Source organism: Takifugu flavidus, chromosome 8 (genome assembly GCF_003711565.1).
Source record: "Takifugu flavidus isolate HTHZ2018 chromosome 8, ASM371156v2, whole genome shotgun sequence".
Taxonomy (NCBI): domain Eukaryota; kingdom Metazoa; phylum Chordata; class Actinopteri; order Tetraodontiformes; family Tetraodontidae; genus Takifugu; species Takifugu flavidus.
Window position 1 is genome coordinate 10,907,096 of NC_079527.1, and position 21,821 is coordinate 10,928,916.

A 21,821-nucleotide genomic window follows, 5' to 3' on the forward strand; every position below is an offset into this window, starting at 1 on the left:
CAGTGGTATAAATAGCTGCAGTATGTGCTGGTGCTGAGGAACCTACTGGATTTGCCGCTGTAGAAAGTGTAGAAAGCACTTCATTTGTCCTGAAGATCAACAACAACTCTAATCACCTCAGAGACCGGCAGCTGGAGGGGAATTGTTGGGAAAGAAACCTCAGTTACCTCCTAGATCCATGCTCACAGGATCGGCTGAGGTACGTTTTCCATATCAGTTAAAAAACATTTCACTTATTTAAAAAAAAGTTTGTCATTGATTTGGAAACCTAATTTTGGCATCTATAATTGCATGTTTACACTTTCCATTCAAGGCTACTGGTGCACGCTACTGCTGAGTCCCACATTTTAACGGTCTAGTTTACCCCATGACTGAATTCCCAGATTCCCTCCTGATTTGACCTCCACTGACCGTACAGATGCAGGCCGAGGCAGAGGATGACTATTGTCACTCAGAGGATGACTTTGATGAAGATGAGGCTACACAGTATATAATCGAACAAAGTCTAATCCAGTACAGAAAGCTCAAGAAACTGAGTCCAAGGTAAGAACTTTAAAAAATGGTGTGCAAACCTTTGACTTCATAAACTATTCTAATATCAACAGTGATCTCAAGCCCAACGTGGACCCGGATGAGATTTTCAGAGCCATCCAAGAGGGTAAACTCACGCAGCTTCATCAGGTTCCGCAGGTTACTGCCTGCAGTGCGAGATAATCTTCATGATTTTCAGGTGATCAAGAGGCGCTGGACAGACTGGCGATGCAGCCAGAGAGCTATTCCAGAGTGGATGAGCGCGGATGGATCCCGCTGCACGAAGCTGCGGTGCAAGAGGATAAAAAGATCCTCGAGATGATCTTCTCAGGTTATTCGGAACACATCTGCCATGGCTGATCCCGTAAGGTCCTAACATCTGTCTTGGGTTCGCAGCCTCACCCCCAGGTGCAGCCCAGTGTCGCACTCTGAACGGCGAGACGCCCCTTTTTCTGGCTGTGGTTCGAGGGCTCCGAGAGAACGCTACGTTTTTATTACAGAACGGCTCCAGTCCAGATCTTCAGAATGACGAGCAGGATTCGCCGTTAGTGGCAGGTACGGCCCCACCTGACTGCGCCCCGAGAAGCTCGCTCAATCTAAAATTCTTTGTTTCTATTGGCAGCTATTCTGAATGATCAGTACGACTTGGCCACACTGTTGCTTCGCTATAGAGCCAACGTAAACCAGACAGGACCACTGAGCCGGACAGCGTTGCACGAGTCTGCATTTTTAGGCCTGGAGAACTTCGTCTACTTGCTCTTGGAGTCTGGCGCTGACCCAAATGCACGTGACAGCAAAAAGAAGACTCCTCTGGCTCTGGCAGCACAGAACGGACATCTGATCATAGTGGAGGCCCTGCTAGAGAAAGGTGCGAGAGAGACGTTCAGTGTGGGTTCAAGACATATCTGCCTCCAGCACTACTGCACAGGAAGTTATCTGTTCATTTTAAGGGGCCCATGTGGAGGCCGAGTCAGAGTCGGGCTCGGTCTTGTTTGACGCAGCGGAAGCCGGAAACCCGGATGTAATCTCCCTGCTGCTGGTCCATGGAGCAGACCCCAACCTCCCTATTTACAGCGGGCACCTGCCCATTCACCGGGCGGCCTACCATGGCCACATACTGTGAGAACTATGTCATGAAGTTCAACCTTCTCTACACGTGTGTGTGACTGGAAGCAAGGTGGTGTGTTGGTAAATGAGGATTTCTTTCTGACAGGGCTTTGGAGCAGCTCATCCCAGTCACCCAGCTCAGTGCTGTCAAGGAAAGTGGGATGAGTCCGCTCCATTCTGCTGCCGCTGGAGGGCATGCCCATTGCGTGGAGGCGCTGCTAAAAGCCGGCTACGATCCAAACTTCATGCTTCACCAGAGGGTGCGCCGTAACTACGATGACGAGCGCAGGTCCGCGCTCTTTTTCGCCGTGGCCAACAACGACCTGCAGTGCAGCCGCCTGCTGCTGGAGGCCGGAGCCATGGTGAACCAGGATCCCATCAACTGTTTGCAGGTGGCTCTCAGACAGGGCAACTATGAACTGATCAACACGCTGCTCAAGTCTGGTGCAAATGTGAACTACTACTCTCGGGTCAACGCCACCCATTTCCCCTCAGCGTTGCAGTACGCCTTAAAGGATGAGGTCATGTTACGGATGATCCTTAACCACGGATATGACGTGAAGCGTTGCTTTGACTGTCCATATGGTAACAACTCCCATGACTATGCTCCTTGGATGAGCTCCATTATAAAAGACATGGTGGTGAGTCCAAGCTAATCTGAGTGGAACAAACCTCTTACCAACCTTTAACATTTTATTCTTTATTTCCTCCTAGTTCTGCGAGGTGATAACAGTGTCCTGGCTCACACATTTATCAGCACAGGTGGTGCGCATCATGCTTGACTACACCGACCACGTCTGCTTTTGCACAAAACTCAAGGAGACCTTGGAAGACCAGAAACAGTGGCTGGAGATCTGTGAAATTCAAAGTAAGTCATGTTTTGTACAGTCAGGAAAAACTGCAGTCATCCCTTTCTGTATGTCAAAACCAGCACCTTATTCAACCCCAGGAAACGCACGGAGCCTGAAACACCTTTGTCGGCTGCGGATAAGGGAGCGTCTCAGTCAGTTGCGCTTGAAAGCTCCAGTTTTCATCAGCTTCCTTCCTCTACCTGCCAGTCTCAAAGATTACCTACGCTTCAAGGAGTATGATGTCTACAGCCGTGGCAGCATGTGAAAAGGTTGATGATAAACTTGCTGTTTTTTCCCGATAATGCGGCAATTTAAATAAAAGATTGTTATCTATTTAAATCCTTTGATTTTGCTTTTGCTTTATTATCCTATTATCCCATCCCTGAGCTCAGCCACTCTGTCGCCATCTGGTGGCTAATTTAGTTATTTCAAGAAAACAATGTCTTTCGCGTTCTCTATTTATGTGTCCGTGTCATCGTCATTATTATTATAAAAACTGTAAATGGGGCTTTTAAGGGATATGTTGGCTTCCTTTGAAACATTCACATCGTTTGCATGTATGAAAAACAGATCATTCACGTTTTGGACAATGAGATATACTTTGATGACAATGAAATTAAATTGTGTGACGTCACGGACTGAAGTAGTTGTTTATTTTTACAAAAGAACTTCCGAAATAGTTTGAGCGACACAAATTAAATCTGTTAGATCAGATTAAATACGTTTCATCAGGTTTGACAGCAGCCTGAAAGCGAGCGTGTGCAGTGCCCCAGTCGGCCGTTAGGGGGCGCGGATTTTCTCGCATGTAAACATAGTGACGGCAGCGTTTTGCAGTAGTGGAGAAGAACGCGTACGTCATTTTCACAATGGCGGAGGCTGGGTGAGGAGTGGAGTGTGTGTGTGAAGCGCCGCCGTAATCGTTCCAGCTACATCACCCGTACTACGTGCGCGGCGTCCGAAAATGGCCCACAATCCCAGCGCGGTGGGGAAGAAGCACTCGGAATGCACAGAGACGGACGATCTCCAGCCGGAGGGTGGCGAACCTCCGAGGAATTTCATCGCCACCTCAGCCACAGCCAACCAAAATGGCGATCAGCCTGGATGTGGAGACGGTGTAATGCCCGAACAAGAAGGCACTGAGCGGCGCCGGAGCGTGCAGGTGGACCCCCGGACTGTTAGTGGGTCTCTCCTGCCAGGCCAGAGACCGAGCTTTCAAATCCCGAGGAAGACGAGGGAGCGGAAAGGTCCTGCCATATCGCCTGCCTGTCTTTTATAATTGTGCTGCTGCATCTTGCTAGCCTGCTAGTTTCCCGAGTTTTTCTCCAGTTTAGCAGATGATTTCCTGACATTGGACGTGTAGATTGATACACATGAGGCTCTTTGGCAGCCCGGTGGTCCTGCTGGATTCTGCGGGAGGGAGCAGACACACAGCCCGGCTGTGAGCCAGTGTTTGGTAGGAAGGCAGCTAACAGCTCCAGTCCAGGTGCCTGGAGCCTGTGTGCACTGGTCATTTTAAATTCCAGTGTTTGGGGTTCTTCACCTGTCAGTGGAAACACTGTTAGATTGTAATGTAATGGTGCTGCTGTCATGACTGGTTTGCTGGCTTGTGGGGTCCGATTGACCTCAATGAAGGGCAGGTGTCACCCCCCCAGTCTGCCTGCCTGCACTGTTTTCACCCATTAAAATAATCCCGAGTAGCTCTGCCTGCACGTCACCCTTGCTGATCTTGTTCAGCATGTTTCCCAAAGCTTGTGTAAAGTTTCCTGAAGTTCGTGGGACTTTTTAAAGACCGCTTCAGCACCTTAAGCCGTTGAAACGTTGCTCCGCGGGCATTGTTATGCTATCATCCTCCTTTTGGAGGATGTTTGTCAATGGTAGCGCTGCAGATTGAGGCTGATGATGCAGGCAGGGTGGAACTTTTGGATGTGTGGATGGACGTTAATGTAAACCTAATCCAGACAGCTGCAGCCCATTGGTGATGCATTCAATTTTCGCTGGCTGTCGTGAAATTCCAAACACATTTATCAGCGACTTGAGTTTTCTCGTGGCGGGATGCTTTTAAGGCACGGACCTCTGCTGGAGACCGGCTTCTGATCCTCCCCTGTTTCCTTTCCAGGACTGTATAACTTTTTGCCCCCTGACAGTCGGGAGTTTGAGGACCTGGTGAAGATTGTGTCTTCGTGCTACTTGGACTCATCGTCACGAGGGACCTTCACCTACTGCAAGGCCAGGCTCATCCGCAACGAGCTCCTGGAGAAGGAGGTTGGGTCCTCAGAGTTCTGCTGTTTGTGTTGTCGAGCTCCTGATTGTTGTGTCTCACTTGCTGTGGAACTCCTCTGTCAGTTCATTGAGAAGCGAAGGGAGATGAAGCAGGAGGGGCGAACCGAACAAGAACTCTCGGAGTCCTTTTGCTTTCTCTACCCTGACAAATCCAAGGTACTGATCCAGACTGTGGGATCCATTTGTTGCAGCTTTGTCGTGCGAGATTCTAAAGGTTTGTTTCTCCTCTGGCGTCTGCAGCTCCAGTGGATCTGTGAAAAGGGTCTGGCCGTTGGACATTCTAGGATAACGACATTAGGGAATCCGTCAGTGGGTGAGTTGAAACCTGCTTGGTGGGTCTGCTGTGAACGCTGACTTAACTCTTGGACCTTTCTGGAATGATGAGTCCAACCATGAAGTTCTTTGTCTTTGGCTCACTTTATTTTTTTGTTTTTGCAGGTGTTTACCTCTCTAAATATTCCGATCTGTTACAAATCAATCCCTTTGAAGTGGGCTCATACGGAGACATGATTGTTTTTAAAGTTATGAGGGTGAGGCTAGGTTCTGTGTTAGCTTGTCATCCAGCCTGAACAGTAACCCGCCTCGAGCATCCGGCTCATCGCTCTTCTGCTTCTCAGGGCCGCGTCAAACACATCCACGAGAACATGCCTAAGAACGCCATCGAACCTTCACCCAAGTTTGACAGTCACGTGTCCAAAAGTGCCAACAGGGTCACCTCTCCGCTGTCCTACAGAGCGTTTGAGCTCACGCAGGTAGACGCCGGCGCCCTCTCATTTCCCCGTTATCAAAGTCTTCCTGTTTGGTTGTTGTTTACTCAGGCGGGATGTGTCCTCTCTCTGTCTCCGTAGCAATATTTTTTTGAGTTTGCCTTTGACGAGATCAAGGCCCGGCCGAGGCACTTGTGTCCCTACGCCGTGGTTTCCTTTCAGTATAAGGGGAAGGAATCTGCAGCGGCTCCCATGACGGCGCACAGGTATGGTCACATCACGGAGTTCAGACATTCAGCAACGGGTCCTTCGCAGGTGTGCCAGATGTGTCAGCGTTGCTTTTTCTTTTCCCCAACAGGTTTAACACGCTTCCCTCTGAAGCAAGCAGAGGTAAAGAACAGACTTTCCACTATATTGGCTCAATAGCGGACGGGTGTTGATTAGGATTTATGCTCCGTCTGTAGAACTCTAATATGTGTAAAGGTCACGTCATCCCAGGAGGTGAAAACAAAAATCAATTGGCAGCACTTTAATTAGCGTACTCGCTGGTAGCTACTTGCACAAGACTGCACATGATCTCAGCTGGGCTCAGACTTTGAAAGAAGCTGTTGATGGATTTGCAGGGAAGAGCTGCTACACCGTGTGGAGCGGGCCACTTGTGAACAAGGGCCAGGAGTTGTTCCCGATCTGTTTACGATCTTCCGCGCGCCCCTACCTTCCTTTCAAACTGTGAGTAAACTCATTCTCTCCTGTCTGTATCTGGATACCTGGAAACTTCCTCCGCGCTTTTACACTTTCCCCCTGCCTGATGTTGCCAACACACGCCGAGGTTCACCACGAGAAGCATTTTGGGGTCAGAGGAAGAATAGGTGCGTGGAATTCTGTGCTTAAACATCCTTGTGCTTCCTGGCAGACCTGAGAAGCTGGAGGTGACTCAGGGCATGCAGCTGGAGCAGGTGAAGCGAAAGATCCCCTCGGTGCTTTTTTCCTGGGACACATACAGCGCATCACGGGAAGGTCGGTCCGGAACAGCTTTGGAAGCAGCTCCACCTGAAAATGCTGTTTTACGGCTGATTTGTATTCCAACCTGGCTTTGTTCTGCTGCAGTGATGAAATGCGGAATGTCCTGCAGCCTGTTTGAGGTGGTGGATGGGAAGGGCAAACCGACCAGTGGCAGCCTGGCGGCGCTGGTCAACAAGCTGGAGAGGGATCGGATGGTGAGCTCTCATGTAGCTGATTTTGTTTTTAGATACCAGCTGCAAACCAATGGAACGCCAAAGCTTTAATGAATCACCGACAGAAGCTGGATTAGCTGTAGAATTCTATCCAGCTCTGTTAATATTCAATGATACTTGAGGCATCTTGTCACATTTTTCGAAAATGGCACGAGCTGTGTTATCTCATTTCTGTTTTTTCACATTTGAAAACGGTCCCCTTGTTCATTGTATTTGATTTGCATCCGGCTTTATCTGTTAAATATGCATTGACTTTTCACCTACATCCCCGACTTAGTCAATTATTAGTGAAGTTCTATAAGCATCATCTATTCCTGTTTTAGCTCGCTAACTATAAAATTGCATCAGCTGACTTGTCAGCTGATAAATATGGACGTGTCCTGCAGTGTGTTTTTGGACGCAGCTTTGTGGCGTTGCTAACCTCAGCCCCTGCTCCTCCTTTAGGTGCTCGTGAAGTCCCTGTACGACAGAGGCTTTCTCTTCCTGCTGTCCTCAACTCAGATGGTTGAGTCCAAAGGTAGTGCAGAGCTTTTCCTAATTTTCTCTTTCTCTTGGCTGAACACCTACCCGCTCCCCTGGGTGAAGTTCAGCCTTTTGAAAGTAAAATATAAAAAAGTTGCTGTTTGTTTTGTAGAGAGGTGGGGGCGTTTGGAGAAGAGCCTGCAAGCATTATTCATCTTCCAGGAGTCAAGGATGGTTGTTAAGTACTGTAAGTATCATTCACTGTCCATCGTCACTTTCTGACTGGTTCCATCTCTGTTTGGGGATTGGATCCAATCATTCCAGTTTCCTTATGAAAGCTAAGTGTACGGGGACATGATTTCTATTATTATGTATTTAGTTATAACAGTAAGTCTTTGTTGTGGGGACAGAAGCGCCGTTTTGTTGAAATGACACCTTCCTTTTCTTTTCTTTACGTCCTGCGTCGTAGCATCAAGACTGAGTGAGTCAGCGGAGCCCCAGCCTTCTGTCCTGACCTCCATGGAGCCCTTCATCCCTGCTCTGCACTACGCCTTGTTCAAGTTGCGTCCCAACCCGGGGAAGGACTTGAGTTCTGGGGTGGAACGCCAGTCCACCGATTACCTAACTCGTATGGACTCCGGCACAGTGCGGCCTTTCATTCTTCCAGACTACAAATATACCATGGACGACAGGACCTCCCCGCTCCAGATTCCGAGGCCCAAGTTCAACATGGATTCCGTGTTGCGTGCTTACATCCACAACCCTGCCAGTTACATTTTACCTCTGAACAAGGTCAAGGAGAACATAGAGAGACTAAGGAACCCAGTGCCTGCACCGACGCCTGCTCCAGCACCGGTGGAATACAGCCCCGTTTCTGACTGGGGGGGCTCGGACAGGGGAGACAGACTCCCAGACAGGGTCCTCCAGGAGAGGCCGCAGCAGGAAAAACCGACCCAGGAGAAGACGCCCCCGGACAACAGCAAACAAAGGCCCAGGTTGCCTCAATCTAACGGGGCCCAGTTCCAAACAGAGTCCCAGCCTCAGCCCCCTCCCAAGCTGCGTCTGTCCCAGAACGAGTACGACAAAGACAAGATGAAACAGTTGCTCAAGTTGATCCAGCAACATAAGAAGGCGCTCGTAAAGGACCCTGGGAAGGACAGGGGCGAGGACGGAGCCTGGGACACAAACATTCTAAAGAGGAAGTACGAAGGCGATGAGAAGGGCGGCGCCAACAAACACAAACGCCTAGATCCACTTTGCAACGGAGAATCCAGTAGAGGTGGGCAGAACTCTAACGCTGTGCTTCTCAATGATCCGATCCATCTTCTGTCGCCACCTTTATTGCTGTATATGTATATTCTTATATACCAGAGCAACAATTTTCTTTCCTTTAAATGAATGTAGTTTTTGCCTTTTTTGGCTAATTCGCCAATGTTGTAGATGCGTCTAATCGGCTTTGCGTGTCCTGCCAGGGCTACAGGCAGATGATTTGGGTGAGGACATTGGACAGAAGGACAGTCTGACGGCTGTGATGGAAAGCATGGGCATCTATGACACTGACCTGAGGGCTCACGGGAACGACGGCTCCACAGCGGTCAACGAGACTCAGCACCTTCTCAAAATCCTCCTAACCACCCTGAAAAAAGCTGTTTCTCAGGGCTCATTCCCTGTCCAGACGAACAAGCCCTCAGCCGGTTCGGTGTTGGACTCTGAACCAGATCTTAAGCAACAAAAGGAGCTTGTATCACAAACAAACTACACTGAGGTGAGATAAACCCGTGTGCTCGTAGGGTTACTGCTCTGCTATTATAGAAACTGTCTAGCAGACCTGCAAACCAACACCCTGTTCTTGTTTTAGGAGGACATGGACTGTAGTCCTGGGAGTCCTTTTAGTCCAGGCTCCCCACAGCATCCTGAGCACGCTTCCAAAGACCCACCCTGGGTGACCCCCGCGAATGAAGGTATTTACAACCATCCATCATACGATTATACATGGATGTCTGCTTTTAGTACTTGATATTACTGTGACAGTTTTCCTTTGTGTTTTCAGAGAGAGAACATGAGCTAGAGTCAACGTCAGAACCGGCGCCGGCGCCTGAGGTCTTGACAGCATCTGACGGCCACCCAGAGCCAAAAATGCCTGCAGGCGTGGAAGTGAAAAAGGTGGCTGCCCCATCCGCATTGGCAACCATAGAGGATGTTCCCTCCAGGCCCTCCATCAGTTTGGACACCATTCTCAACCAGGAAGTGTACAGTCTTACCTCCGATATCAAAAACATCATGCAGACTCACCACATTAGCTACGCATCGCAGCTCCCTCCACGATTGACTCCCCGCCACGGCTGGTTGCCCAACAGCTGCTTCTCCGGGTTTGTTGTCCCGTACGTCTCCCCCGTTCCCTGTCACGGCCACGTCAAAACACTCTGTGAGAAGATGGACAGGTTAGTCCCGCCCTTGTCGACCTCCAGCGGCGTCACCTCCCCGGGTCCTCCGCTGACAGCGTCTAGTCTGGCAACGCCGCCATCCACTCCAAATCAGTCTTCTAAAGCAAAAGCAGAGCTGCTGGTATCAAAGAGCGCCTCCTGCTCTCACAGTGGGAAGATGGCTCCTGTTAAAGAAACCAAATCCACAAAGGCTAAAACTGAAGCCCCTCCAGCAGAGTCGGGGGGAGAGATCTACTCGCCCTCTCAAGTCCATCCAGACATTTCAGAATCTAAAAGCCAAAACTCGTGTAGCGCTTCGGGAAGCGGCTCCGGTCTGCTGGCCGGCAGCCTCATCGGTCAGTTGAAGCCTGAGGTTTTCAGCAGCCTGGTGGAGATCTTTAAGGACGTAACCAAGAACACAGTCAAGTTCTACATCTACTCTGGGGACGAATGGGAGGAGAGCGACGTCTGTAAGGATATCAAGGTAAGAGTCTCCACGTTCTTCCTTTTCATTTTACATTTAAGGAGCAAAAATTCTCCCTCCAGAGGTTTTCTGAAGTTGTGCTTGCGTCCAGGCACAAGTGGAAAAACGTGGCTCTGCGCTGGGAATGTGCAAAGCTGCACACACTCTTTGTGTCATGTATTCCTCATCTCTGTATCCGTCAGTCAGCAGCGAGCCACTGAGACAAAAGGACACCCTCAGCTGTCTGTCGCTAACTATTACCTCTTTCCGGTTTGTCACAAAGGAGTACTTGAAAAGTCTTGGCAACAGTGAGTGCAGCCCGCAGACGTTTCTAGAGAACAGCAGCAGTTTGGACAAGCTTCTAATCATCATTAGGAATGAGGACATCGCTGCGCACGTGCACAAGGTAATGGGACCCTTTTTATTGCCCTTAAATTATACCATCGGATCCCTGGAGTATCCAACAAAACCTGTATAAGAAATTTCTCCGTCTAAAAGGAATGTCATCCTGCAGATCCCAGCTCTGGTGTCTTTGAAGAAGTTGCCTTCGGTGAGCTTTGCTGGAGTTGACAGTCTGGACGACGTCAAAAACCACACGTACAACGAGCTTTTTGTGTCTGGAGGCTTCATCGTGTCGGATGAGTTTGTCCTGAATCCTGATCTCATAACACAGGGTATGTTGAACCTCGTTTAAAAGAGGCACCTTTATGGAAATATAATCGTTGATACTCAAATTGTGCCGCTTGTTCTGTCCAGAACGTTTGCAGGGGCTGCTGAAATTCCTGGAGGAGCAGAGCACCCCTGAACACCCCTGGCACTGGAAGGTGCACTGCAAGTCCCAGAAGAAGCTGAAGGAATTGGGAAGGTTAGAACTTTGGAAGGTTTACTCGGCCTGATTATCATCATCTGCGCATCAACACTAAATCGCATCTTTTCTGCGATTCACTTGAAGGTTAAACACCAACGCCATGGGACTGCTCAACCTCCTCACAGCCTACCAGAAGAAGCACCTCGTAGAGTTCCTCCCTTATCACGAATGTGACACCCAATCACGACAGGCTCCAGATCTGGAATGCCTAATCAAGCTCCAGGCTCAGCACACGCAGCAGCGGCACCTTATTTTCCTCACAGGTACTGACATTAAAACCTGCCGATTTGACCAAAAAACCCTAAAGGCAAAAATGTTAAAACTACATCATAAATGAAAGAACAGTGACAATCTACGGCAAGACCGTGGGTCCAGATATTGTACTTTTGAATCTTTTCCCCCGAATGTTTCCTTGTTCTGAGTTTTTTTATGTTTTTTTCTTAGAGAGGCCGTTTGAAATGTTCCTTCAATACTCCAGAAATGGAATTGTGATCGGCAGCATTGATGACGTCATGAGTGGCTTTCACAGTCTAATTGGGTCCATCAATCAGAATGAGCTTCCCACACCGCCCTCTACTGGTGAGTAACGTCCACAGCAGGAACACGGGAAAAACAGCAAAACAATTAGATTTGATGCAATTTTTCTTCTGCTCTGCATTATTATCTCATCAGGTGCATCTCAATACAGCCCACAGAACTGCACAATTTGTTTGATAAACTGCATTTGTCTCTCTCTTTTCCTCCTTTGCTTTGTCTGGCTGTCCCAGTAGTAAATGATGAGTGTGTAGAAGAGGACATGTCATTAGACTCTGATGACGGCGAGGGGCCCACCAAATCAGACCCCTTGGAGCAGAAGGAGAAAGGTGATGAGGGGAAGTCTCCGCTGCCACCTCCACCGGACGTGGACCAGTTTCGTCCTCCCCTCCCAGATAAGCAGACCACCCCCGAGACGGCGCCAACACTGTCTGATTTAAACGCTCTCAAAACGGCCATCTCCCAGTTTAAAGCCACCAACCAGCTTGGAATTGGCTCTACGGACATCGGTAGCTTATCGCCGGGTGGTTTTTCTGTAAATCCCCACCAAAGCTTCTTGTATCCTTCAGCTTCCTGGTCATCTTACACTGGCTCTTCTGGCTTTCCAGCCTCTCCTGCATACCCTTCCTCACCCTGCAACAGCTCACATGAACAGGAATACCACCGGCCAATCACTGCACCTGCCCCAGTCCCAACTGCATCTGTGATAGCTAAAGCAGGACCTCTAGTCAACCTGGCTTCCCTGCCCTTGGAGGTCAAACCGCCTCCTCCTCCTCACCTCATGCTGCAGGGTCACGTCTATGGCTCAGACACCGGAGGAGCCGGGGCTGCTGGGACGTCCCCTCACAATGCTTCCCTGCCCTATGCAGACCAGAATGACTCAGCCCAGCCAGGTTTTAAGGCTGGAATTATTAAAAAAGTGAGTGCACTTCCCGTAAAGCAGGAAAGGACACCCTGTGGACCTGGGGAGGGTACGTGGGGGGCGTCAGGGACCACTACCTGTGAGACTGCTAGCAACCAGGGTGTGGTCGCATCTGGCCCAGTTGACCCAAATACACTCCCCACAACTGGAGAGCCCATTAGAGGTAACACTCCATCTAGTCAAGTGGCGAGGACTCACATGGATTGCACTGACACCCTTGGAGCTACTGTAGCAGTCCCTGCAGTGGCCAGCAGGGGGGGCTCACTCGTCAGACCTAAAATGCCTCCACATCCCATGAGTGGCATGGGTTTCAGCACTACAGGAGGCATCCCTGGACAGATGAATCACGGTCCCCTGCGTGGCGGCATGGGTCCTGGTAACTTTCGAGGGAGGGGACTCCTCCCGTTAGGAATTTGGCCTCGGCCGGGAAGAGGACACGATCGGGGGGGAGGGAACGGAAGTGGGCCCTGTTCTTGGGGTTACCCAGGAGGCAGAGGCCAACCGCAGAATTACTATTCATATTCTCACAACTATGCTCCTGAATAGACAATCGATGTGGGGCAACGCAATGCCATACACCAGAGACTTAATGAGCTGGCAGAATGTATATATTTGTTTGTCAAAAGCATTGAACTAAATCAGTAAATACAGATCTGAGTTTTCTACATTGAATAAAAATGTACTTAATAAAGGCAGTGCCGAGTGTCCTGCTGACGTGTGAACTGTTATGTACACTCTTTACATGTGAGCTATTTGAGACCCCTCTCAAACCACTATATTTATATTTGCCAGGAAACGTGTATGGCCTTCACTTTCTTGGATTCTATCACAATTGCTTCTGTTTGCCTACGAATTAAATGGTTTGTGAACAAGGGGAAAGGCTGGTATTTTTTAAGAAATCAGTGAAAATGTCACTTTTGGTGTTTGTTTTTTTTTATTTTACATATTTGTCCTAAATTCTATTGAAATAAAACATTTCAGTTTGATGATCATGTCAAACAAAGGCTTTAAAAACAAAACCCATGTGTTTACCTTCCTTTAACTCAAGACCCACAAGAACAAATTTCTGTCATGTTTGGAGCAAGCCTGAGATGTAAAGTTCTGCCTTTCTTTACTTTTTTGACAGAAATTCTGTTGAAGCAGGGTGAACAGTCACAGGAAAAGGCCCCATGCTGAGCGCTCAAGCTCCCCCACCCCACCCCACCCCACCCCACCCCACCGCTTGATCACAAGGAGAAGGTAAGAGGCTGTTTTAGTCATCATCAGCTCTGTCCTGGGGAAACGCCAGAGGGCGCTGTTTCCATTAAAACAAACTGGGAGATTTCCAGTACAACTGGGGACTTAAATTAGTGGCATCTAAGGCGGTACAGAATGATCCGAACAACAATATTCATCTAAATTTAAAAAATATTTTGTTGATAAAAAATATTTCCTGATGACATCTCAGATTTCAGATTAAGATTATCTAATGTTTCCAAATGCATAATCTATTCCCTGTTAGAACTTTTTATCCAAAGTATTGTAGGACAACGATTAAAAACGAGGCCGTCATTTAGGTGAGAACTCCGATCTGCTGCTCCATCAATCATCTTCGGAAGCGTGACCACCCACACGTCGAAAGTAAATGAATAAGATGAGCTCATAAAATATATGTCAAGAAACAATTTTCCTGGAGAATGAACATTTTCATTTTTAATGCTCAAAGCAGATTTAACTGCTGCTATTATTTGAGCGAGATTTTGAATAATGAGGTGTCACTGCAGTTATCAGCCATAGAATTGGAGGCATTGAGTTTGTGTCCTGAGTGTGGCACTTGAATCAAATTGAAGAGGTGGGGGGGGGTTGGCCTTGATGAGAACACGCATGCCTGTGTGTAATCACTGGAAACGTCTCAGTCCAAACAACCAGTGTGAGATTCATGGGGATGCTAAGAGGGAAAAGCCGAGGGAGCGACTCACAATTCATAACCCAGGAATAATTGATATGGTTGCCATGCGGGCATTTTCGCTCTGAACTAGCTCGGTCTGGCTACCGCGTCGCTGACGTGATGAGATGTTTCAGGCCCGTGTGCTGCCATTCACAGACGTGCTTTTCATCAGAGTTCATCTTTTAATGGACAAATGGTGAAACAGAGACATGATGGGTTCAGCTCAAGAGGACAAAAATGACATTAAATCAACAAAGAGGACACCAAAACGGCAACAGGTCGCCATGGGAAGAGAAATCATAGCACAAGGAAACATCAAACTTGATTTATACTGTTTTTAACGTGTAGCAGTTAATGTTGCCCATTGGGCCAGGATCCAGTGAGCAGACAACAAAGCCTGGATTCATTTACAACGTGCAGGTATGATGAACAGCCTGTTGTCTGGTTGCTGCAGTCCACATTCATTTCAGTTGTGTGTGTGTGTGTGTGAGAGAGAGAGAGAGAGACCAGCCTATCTCTGAAAGCAAAAAACAAGACTCGGTGATGGAGCGGCCGCTGATATTCCCAGTGGAGAGTCAAATTAGAATGAAATAAGGGCTGTTGTGGCTTTGGCGACACTGGGCTGGGATTGTGAGCTGCAGCCTTATGAGAGGTGCGCATGCATCTGCCACAGCTGGGCGCCTCGTCTGCAGGCGGATGATCGCTTTGACAGTTCAGTAATGACCTGCGTTGACAGAAAAAGCCTCCTTTTGCTGTAATTACATTCTGGAATAAGATGATTTGGAATCCCTCAGAGACGAGCTGAACTGGGGAAAACAATGCACGTGAAAAGGGAAGCGCACGCCCCAACTGCAGCCTGGCGGAGCCTTAAAAATCACCCAGGGGCTTCTCTTTAAATGCGGGTGATCCGTGCGAGCAGCTACGAATCATTTGCACCCGGGTTCAGATATTAGTTTCAATTGTAATTATGGAGCTGGTAATACATGAAGCTACAAAATGGAGTATGGAGGCGTCCGTGTTTGATTTAATATATTGCATTACAGACGTTTCCATTTGTCAGAAATGTTTCTGGCAAACCGTCATTGATGGTGTGTGTGTGTGTGTGTGTGTGTGTGCACGCCCCCCTTCCATTACCAGTGGAGTATTTGCTCTCATAAGTTTAAAATGAAATCCCAGGTGCCCAAATGGCTCCGGGATACTAAATCCACTCTCTCCAGCTTCGCTTGCACTCGGCTTTATTCCCAAAAAATCAGCGTGTGCTTGCATAATGGGAGGGAGGGGGTCACCTGTGGACCTTGTGTGAAATTAGAAAGCCCTCACATCGTGTCCTCTTTTGTTCCGACCTGCCTGCTTATCATATCCGAAACAATAAATCCTAACCCAGCGGTGGCCTCTGTGTCAGGGAGCAGAACCAGATTAGAGGGATTAAAAAATACTGGGATTGACAAAGCACCTGGTTTTTATCCCAGAACTAATCTGCTCCGACCCGACCTCGCCCCGTCACGCTGCGTTCTGCACTCGGAGTCGTGCGGGTTCCATGTGCGCTCGTTACGCAATCCGCGTCCGGGATTTTGAAAGTGCTTTTGAATTTGCTAAATGTCACGATTCGGCGGCGTGGTGATTGAACGGGGCGGCGCAGCGCCCCCGTGGTCGGGAGATCTTTCTTTTCTTTTTCAACTTAATCCTCGAGAGTTTGAAGTGATGATTCTATAACACTTTCAAGCCTTTTTGCTGATTGATTTTAGATTTCTTCGCCTTTACTTTTTGCCCTATAAATTGACAGCACCACTGGCCTGGGGGTGGGGTGGGGCTCTTTTATTATTTTAATTAAGGATTTGGAAGTAATCAAAGTTCCCTCCTCTAACAACATGCTGTTCTTTGTAAGATGCGCGCTTATACTGACAACTTCTCTTTGACATTATACGCAGGATTACACCTAATCCCAGTCGATATCAGTGCAATCCGTGTTCCCTCCAAGTGTTTGTGTTGAGATTAAACTACAGTCTCGCAACATTATGGATGTGCGGATTTAAAGGAATTGATTTGCTTCCTCTGAGGGTTCTGCTTGACTCAACACATTTTAAATATCCCTTCATCCTCCAGCACCCATGTGCTGCCTTTAGTCTTTGGCGCCATCGACATCTTGTTTCCTTTCTGTCTTTTTCCCGGGGCGATCCGCGCCCACCGCCATCCAACATCTATCGTGTGAGTGCCGGCTGTGTGTGACTCTGTCATTTGAGGCGCGTTAGGCTACAAACACATTAGAAAACAACAAAACAAGCCTCTGCAAAGTGTCGGGCTTCGTGTCAGAAGCCTTCTGCTGCTGTGGTTCTTGTTGTGGCGGCGTTCAAAGTGCCGGGTTGATTAGAGGGATGTCGCCTCTGAAGGGTCGTCCAACTGCTGTTTGCCGTTTCTTTTTTCCCTCCCGGTCCCTGTGTTGACTCTCCCCATGGCTGGAGTTCAGTTTTTTGCCCGATAACCGGGAGCGTAGATAACGAGCCATTATTGCAGGGCGGCAGATTAATGCAACAGGTAGGTGAGATTTGTATTTGTATGATGGATCACTGCAGGATGCACCTCTGTTTCGTGTCAGATAAGAGTTTCCAGCGTTCGCCTAAAGCCGCGAGATCCACACAAAAGCGCCGATCGATCTGGCCGCTGTACCTTAAGTCCCTCTTGTTTTTCATGTGACCATAACGGATTTGCTGGAATTGCTTTCTGAACTGTACCAGCACAAGCGCTGCGTCTGAAGCGACTGAATCTTTGAGGCTTCGGTAGATGGATAGAGATTTATCTGCTCTACATTTACGGTAACGAGCCGTATATTAAATTCATCATGGGCTGGTGCGGCGATGCGGCTGTCGGGCTAAATATGTCGCATCTAAACTCAAATGGGAGGCAGGCTGGGGTTCTTCCTGAGGGTTTGTCACATACAGCAGTTTTCCGGTGCCTTTAATCCTCGTTAAATACCTCACATGAAGGGTTTTCTTTATCGAAAGCTCTTCTCTGTCTGTCGATGTGGGAAGAGTTCGCTCTTCCACGGAAACAGCAAATTAAAAAGGTAGCTTAAAAGAACTGACAGGTTTTTGTGGTGTCTTTTGATGCCTGCTCTGCTGTTATTTAAAAATGCCAGAGCACAAGGTCAACAAACCAACCCCAAATTTCATTGCTAGCAAACCTTAAGATGGAGGACGGAATCATAAAAGGGAATGTCGGTGAGGTTGAAGAGGCCTTTCAGCTGGAGGGAGACGTGGTGCTCTGTTTTGTTGCGTAGATGTCCCCATTCCTGCTATTTCCTGACTGAGGTGTCTCCATTGCCCAGAGAGCCTTTTGTCTGCTCCTCGATAAGGGAAAGTATTCACGGTCAACTCTCGGGGATCCACTGTGTTCCAACTTCGCTTGCCATCGGATCCACGAACGCCACGTGTTTGTCGACATGGAGTTTGTGCGGGTCTCTCGGGGAGGGGCAGAAAACAGAGGTGAGGGTGCTGGGGTCGTAGGTCACGATGGGGATGACCGGTTTGGGTTGTTTGCAGCAGCTGCATCGGCACGGGGTCAGATAGAGGTACACGAGGATGACGACCATGGTCACCACGCAGCCGAGCAGCGTGGTGTAGCCCGTGTGTGAAGGACTCCGCCGTGGGCAGCACCACAGTCACATTCACCTCGCGGGTTGCATTCAGCCCTTGTTTAATATCCAGAGCTGTGCACACGTACGGACCTGTGTCATTGACCTTGGCTGCCAGAATCTCCAAAGTCCCATTAGCAAACAGGCTAATTAGCGTGTCATTTAAAATGCTCTGGGTTACGTACCCCCTGCCGGGCGAGAACCACGTGAACGAAAGGTCTTTGCCAGTCAAGGACGTTTGGCAGTCGAGACGCACCGTTTCCCCCTCTGGAACCAGCACGTTTGAGAAGAGCACGGTCACCGGTTCTGAGACCGCTTTTTCCACCGTGCAATTGGAAAAGAAGCGGTTTTGTCGCAGAAAGCGGATGGACGACCGAGGCTCCCCAGAGATGCTACAGGTGTGCTCGTCCGAAAAGTCCTTCAGGGAGTCGTAACCCCTCAGATCCCAGTGCCAGAACACGCTGTACATGGAGCAGTCACAGATGAGCGAATTGTTGTGGAGGAAGAGCCCCCGCTGCACCAGACCTGGCAAAGCCTTCACGTCCTCCCACGGCAGCCGAGTCATACGGTTGGATGAGAGGTCCAGCATGGTGAGAAAGGGATGGCTGTGGTCTTGGATGGAGAAGAAAGGGAAGTGTGTGAGCTGGTTGAGGCTGAAGTAGGCCTTTTTCAAGCTGCTGAGGCCAATCAGGGTGCCCGCCTCCACCCGCGTGATCTTATTGTTGAAAAGGATCAGTTCCTCCAGCCGCCACAGCCCCTGGAAGTAGTGCTGCTCCACCACTTGGAGCTTGTTCGAGGACAAGTCCAGAATCCGGATGCTGGAGACGTTGTCAAAGACCCCATATTCCAAAGAGCTGAGCATATTATGGGCCATCCTGAGGTTTTCCAGCCTGGGAAGCTTGGCGAAGCTGCCCTGACGCAGCCAGGACAGTTGGTTGTGGCTGAGGTCAAGGGTGACGGAGTAGGGGGGCAGGAGGCGCGGCGGCTTGGACAGCCCGCTGGAGCTGCAGCTGACGGCGTCGGACACGCACAGACACATGGAGGGACAGGTCAGCTCGGTGCCCGGGAGGAGGCAGAGCAGCGCCAGGACTGAGCTCAGATGTCGCTCACGGGTCATGATTCCAGATGTCAGATCCTTTAAGGTTTCCAATCAGTCCAGCTGTCCTCGGCAGATAATCCGGAGACGACAAGAACAACAGATCAAAGCAAATAAAAGAAGAAAGGAAAGCTAAATTACGTTTGACACTTGATTTGTACTTTCTAATTTGAGTTTAAATGTAAAGGACGAATGACACCAAAAAGGGAACTTTAGATGAATAAGGAGATAATTCACCTTAAAAGTCATTCCGTCAGGGTCCGTACCTGGTGTGCTGGTGACAGCCGTCACAAATCGATTCCAGATTTCCTGCTGCTGGTTGCTAAACCTGGATGAGGTTCAAGGGGGAGAAAACATCCCGCCGCTCCAAGACGCTTGATTCTCCTCACTCGGTTAATCCCGTTCTCCCGTTTAAGTGAAGAAGAGCTCCCAGAACCCAAATCCACAGTTCATTTCTCAGTGTCTCCGCAAAGCTCCCAACTTTCCTCTTCCTTTTTTCCCCCCACGTTGAAAGTTCCGTCCCTTCAGACTAATGCCTATCTTCCACCGAGATCTGCCCCAGGAGGTCTCCTCTCCAGCCAGGTTTGGGTCTCTCTCTTTCCCCTCTCCTCAAATGAGACTGTCACTCAGCAAACATCCTGCAGTGCTTTGCAGCATATAACAAACGGCACAGAGCTCCCTTAATCCCCCACAATCCCCTCCTCCTCCGATGTGTCATTTAGAGACCAGCCTCGTGTCTCCCTCCCTCATCATTAAGTAATGATGCTGGTGGGTGCCCTTCCTGCTCCCCATCTTTCTTTCCCCCCCTTTCATCAATACCCAGTATCAGTTTTCTCGCTGCGTTCTATTATTATCACATGCTGTGAAAGCTTTAGCCATATTGCTTACCAAACAAATGTCCTCATCAATATTACATGTATTATCAGATAACCTTTCCCCCATAATCCCAGAAGTGCCTTTTAGGCAGGCAGCTTGTGTTTTTTTGTCTTTATTTTTTTATTTTTGGTGGGTTTGTCTCCTTGCTCAGGTTCTCCTGGTGTGTTTCGTGTTCCATCTGTCTCTTTTCCTGCTCCAGGTTTCTTCCTGTTAAAGGGAAGTGTTTCCTGCCACTGTTGCTGGGCCATGGGTCAGACTCTGGGCTTCCATTATGCAGCTTAAAATAGGTAAACATTAGGGTTCAAAAGAGAAACAAGCACATTAAATGTAGTTCATTTCATGACCCGCGCAGGAACATTCCTGACAGGCGGTTAATGTGGAACGCGTACGTTCCTCCATCTGATGTTGCATGCATCATGCATTAGTGCTTATCAATATGTTTACATATTTCATTCCTTAATGTTTATTTCATTCTTCCTGCTCCCACTTCAGTCGGTGTTGTACCGACTGAAGCAGCTTCCAAATCCCCTGTGATTCGCGGTGTTTTTGAAGCTGCTGGGATTTCTCTGGGAAATAAAAAAAAACAGGTATCACCCAGCTTTTGGAATCTCAAGAAGCTTTTTGAGCTTTTATACTGTCGCCTCTTTTTGGGATACGAGTCTTTTCCAGGATGCTCCCCACTTCATATTTCCACCCACTTTAGGGAGGTCGGTGAACCCTGACCTGGCCTTTGAATGGGCTTTGTCTTGTGCGTTTGTGTCCAATGTCCTCCACCTGTGTCTGAATGTCTCTGCCCTCTTCCCCGCTGCTTCCTCCTCTGCATCCGTCCCAGATGGTGAATTTGTGGAGACGTCCTTGCACCCAGCGGCCCGTCTGATTGATTTCTGAGCTTCCTTTCCTGGCTCCTGTGGCTCTGCGCTGGAGTCGGTGTTCACGTTTGTGTCAGATTGTCTCACGATTGTGACAATTGTGCAGCGCGACTGCAGCCTTCTGCTGATTGAGCAGCTCGGGTTTCACAAGTATGGAAATATTTCCCTCTCGATGTCTCGCTGGCACAGCTGCCTTAAATGGTCATTGTTGTGACTGGACAGATGTTGTTGTCCCTGTGCCCTCCGCGCATGCTGACGCACCCCCCCCCCCCCGCCTCCCCATCGCTGACATCCCTCCTTCCCCTCGGCTGTGCGTTTGACTGCATATGTGCTGTCCACGCCGTTTGGTCTTGCTGGTCCTGACAGCTCTGATTTCTGTCACAGCGAATTACGTCGGCGTAACTGCCAGCAGCCGCCTCCACACGGCGACGCCCCCAGCCATCAGACCGCTCTCCACGAGTGGCGGGGGCTCTGAGTGACTTCCACAGACGCTGCAGAGCACAACGCCTATTCTGGGTCCGCGTTGGCTGGGCGGCTTCGCTTCTCAAAAAGGTGCAAATTCCATTGTAGGGTGCAGAAACCTGAAGGCGGTCGGTGAGGTGCGCAGCTCAACCGCGATCACTTTCAGCGTTTGGGGGATTTTAACGAGAGGAAGACAGGATTCTTGGACGCCTTTTTGTTAACATGCAAATGCTTTGGCGCCGCGACATGGCACACAATCTCATCCCGAGGCTACTCATCATGTGAAAAATACAAACACCCACATATTGGTTTAAGATATGTCAGGAACAGAATTCTAACCAGGCGCTTTCTTGTAAACAGAGCTTGAATTACATCTTTGCTCCAATGGCCTCCGAGTGATTGATCTAATTTTCTTGGATATTAAACCCTTGCCCTCATGAAAAATAAGAATAAGAAAAAAAACGTTTGCCAGAATATCTTGACATATTTATGTTGCACAGATTGTTTTAGGGTGTTATGTAACAAATGCTTGCTACCGTCACGTGCGTCGTTTACAGTTATAAATGGATCACAGGAACCC

The 21,821-nt window shown here is 48.9% G+C and overlaps 2 protein-coding genes and 1 pseudogene across 3 annotated transcripts; 2 read left to right on the forward strand and 1 right to left on the reverse strand.

Moving 5' to 3' along the window:
* Positions 1-43: 43 nt before the first annotated feature.
* On the forward strand, positions 44-3,127 carry asb14b (ankyrin repeat and SOCS box containing 14b). Its single transcript, XM_057040783.1, has 10 exons — positions 44-199; positions 419-543; positions 606-658; positions 731-862; positions 928-1,086; positions 1,154-1,399; positions 1,482-1,650; positions 1,745-2,279; positions 2,353-2,506; positions 2,588-3,127. Exons 1-10 carry the CDS (start codon positions 179-181, stop codon positions 2,752-2,754), a joined length of 1,761 nt encoding a protein of 586 aa, XP_056896763.1. The 5' UTR covers positions 44-178; the 3' UTR covers positions 2,755-3,127.
* Positions 3,128-3,341: 214 nt separating this feature from the next.
* On the forward strand, positions 3,342-13,402 carry tasorb (transcription activation suppressor b). 2 transcript variants are annotated; one of them, XM_057040560.1, is made up of 23 exons: positions 3,342-3,733; positions 4,606-4,751; positions 4,833-4,925; positions 5,010-5,082; positions 5,208-5,299; positions 5,387-5,521; positions 5,618-5,742; positions 5,835-5,866; positions 6,100-6,205; positions 6,390-6,493; positions 6,584-6,693; positions 7,156-7,228; positions 7,346-7,420; positions 7,643-8,452; positions 8,646-8,938; positions 9,032-9,134; positions 9,224-10,080; positions 10,343-10,465; positions 10,574-10,733; positions 10,816-10,924; positions 11,012-11,190; positions 11,372-11,506; positions 11,695-13,402. In XM_057040560.1, exons 1-23 carry the CDS (start codon positions 3,451-3,453, stop codon positions 12,927-12,929), a joined length of 5,451 nt encoding a protein of 1,816 aa, XP_056896540.1. In that variant the 5' UTR covers positions 3,342-3,450; the 3' UTR covers positions 12,930-13,402. The 2 variants fall into 2 exon arrangements, with proteins under 2 accessions (XP_056896540.1, XP_056896541.1); XM_057040561.1 differs by having other exon boundaries at positions 11,698-13,402.
* On the reverse strand, positions 13,355-21,209 carry LOC130529891 (amphoterin-induced protein 3-like; annotated as a pseudogene).
* Between the last annotated feature and the right edge of the window lie 612 nt (positions 21,210-21,821).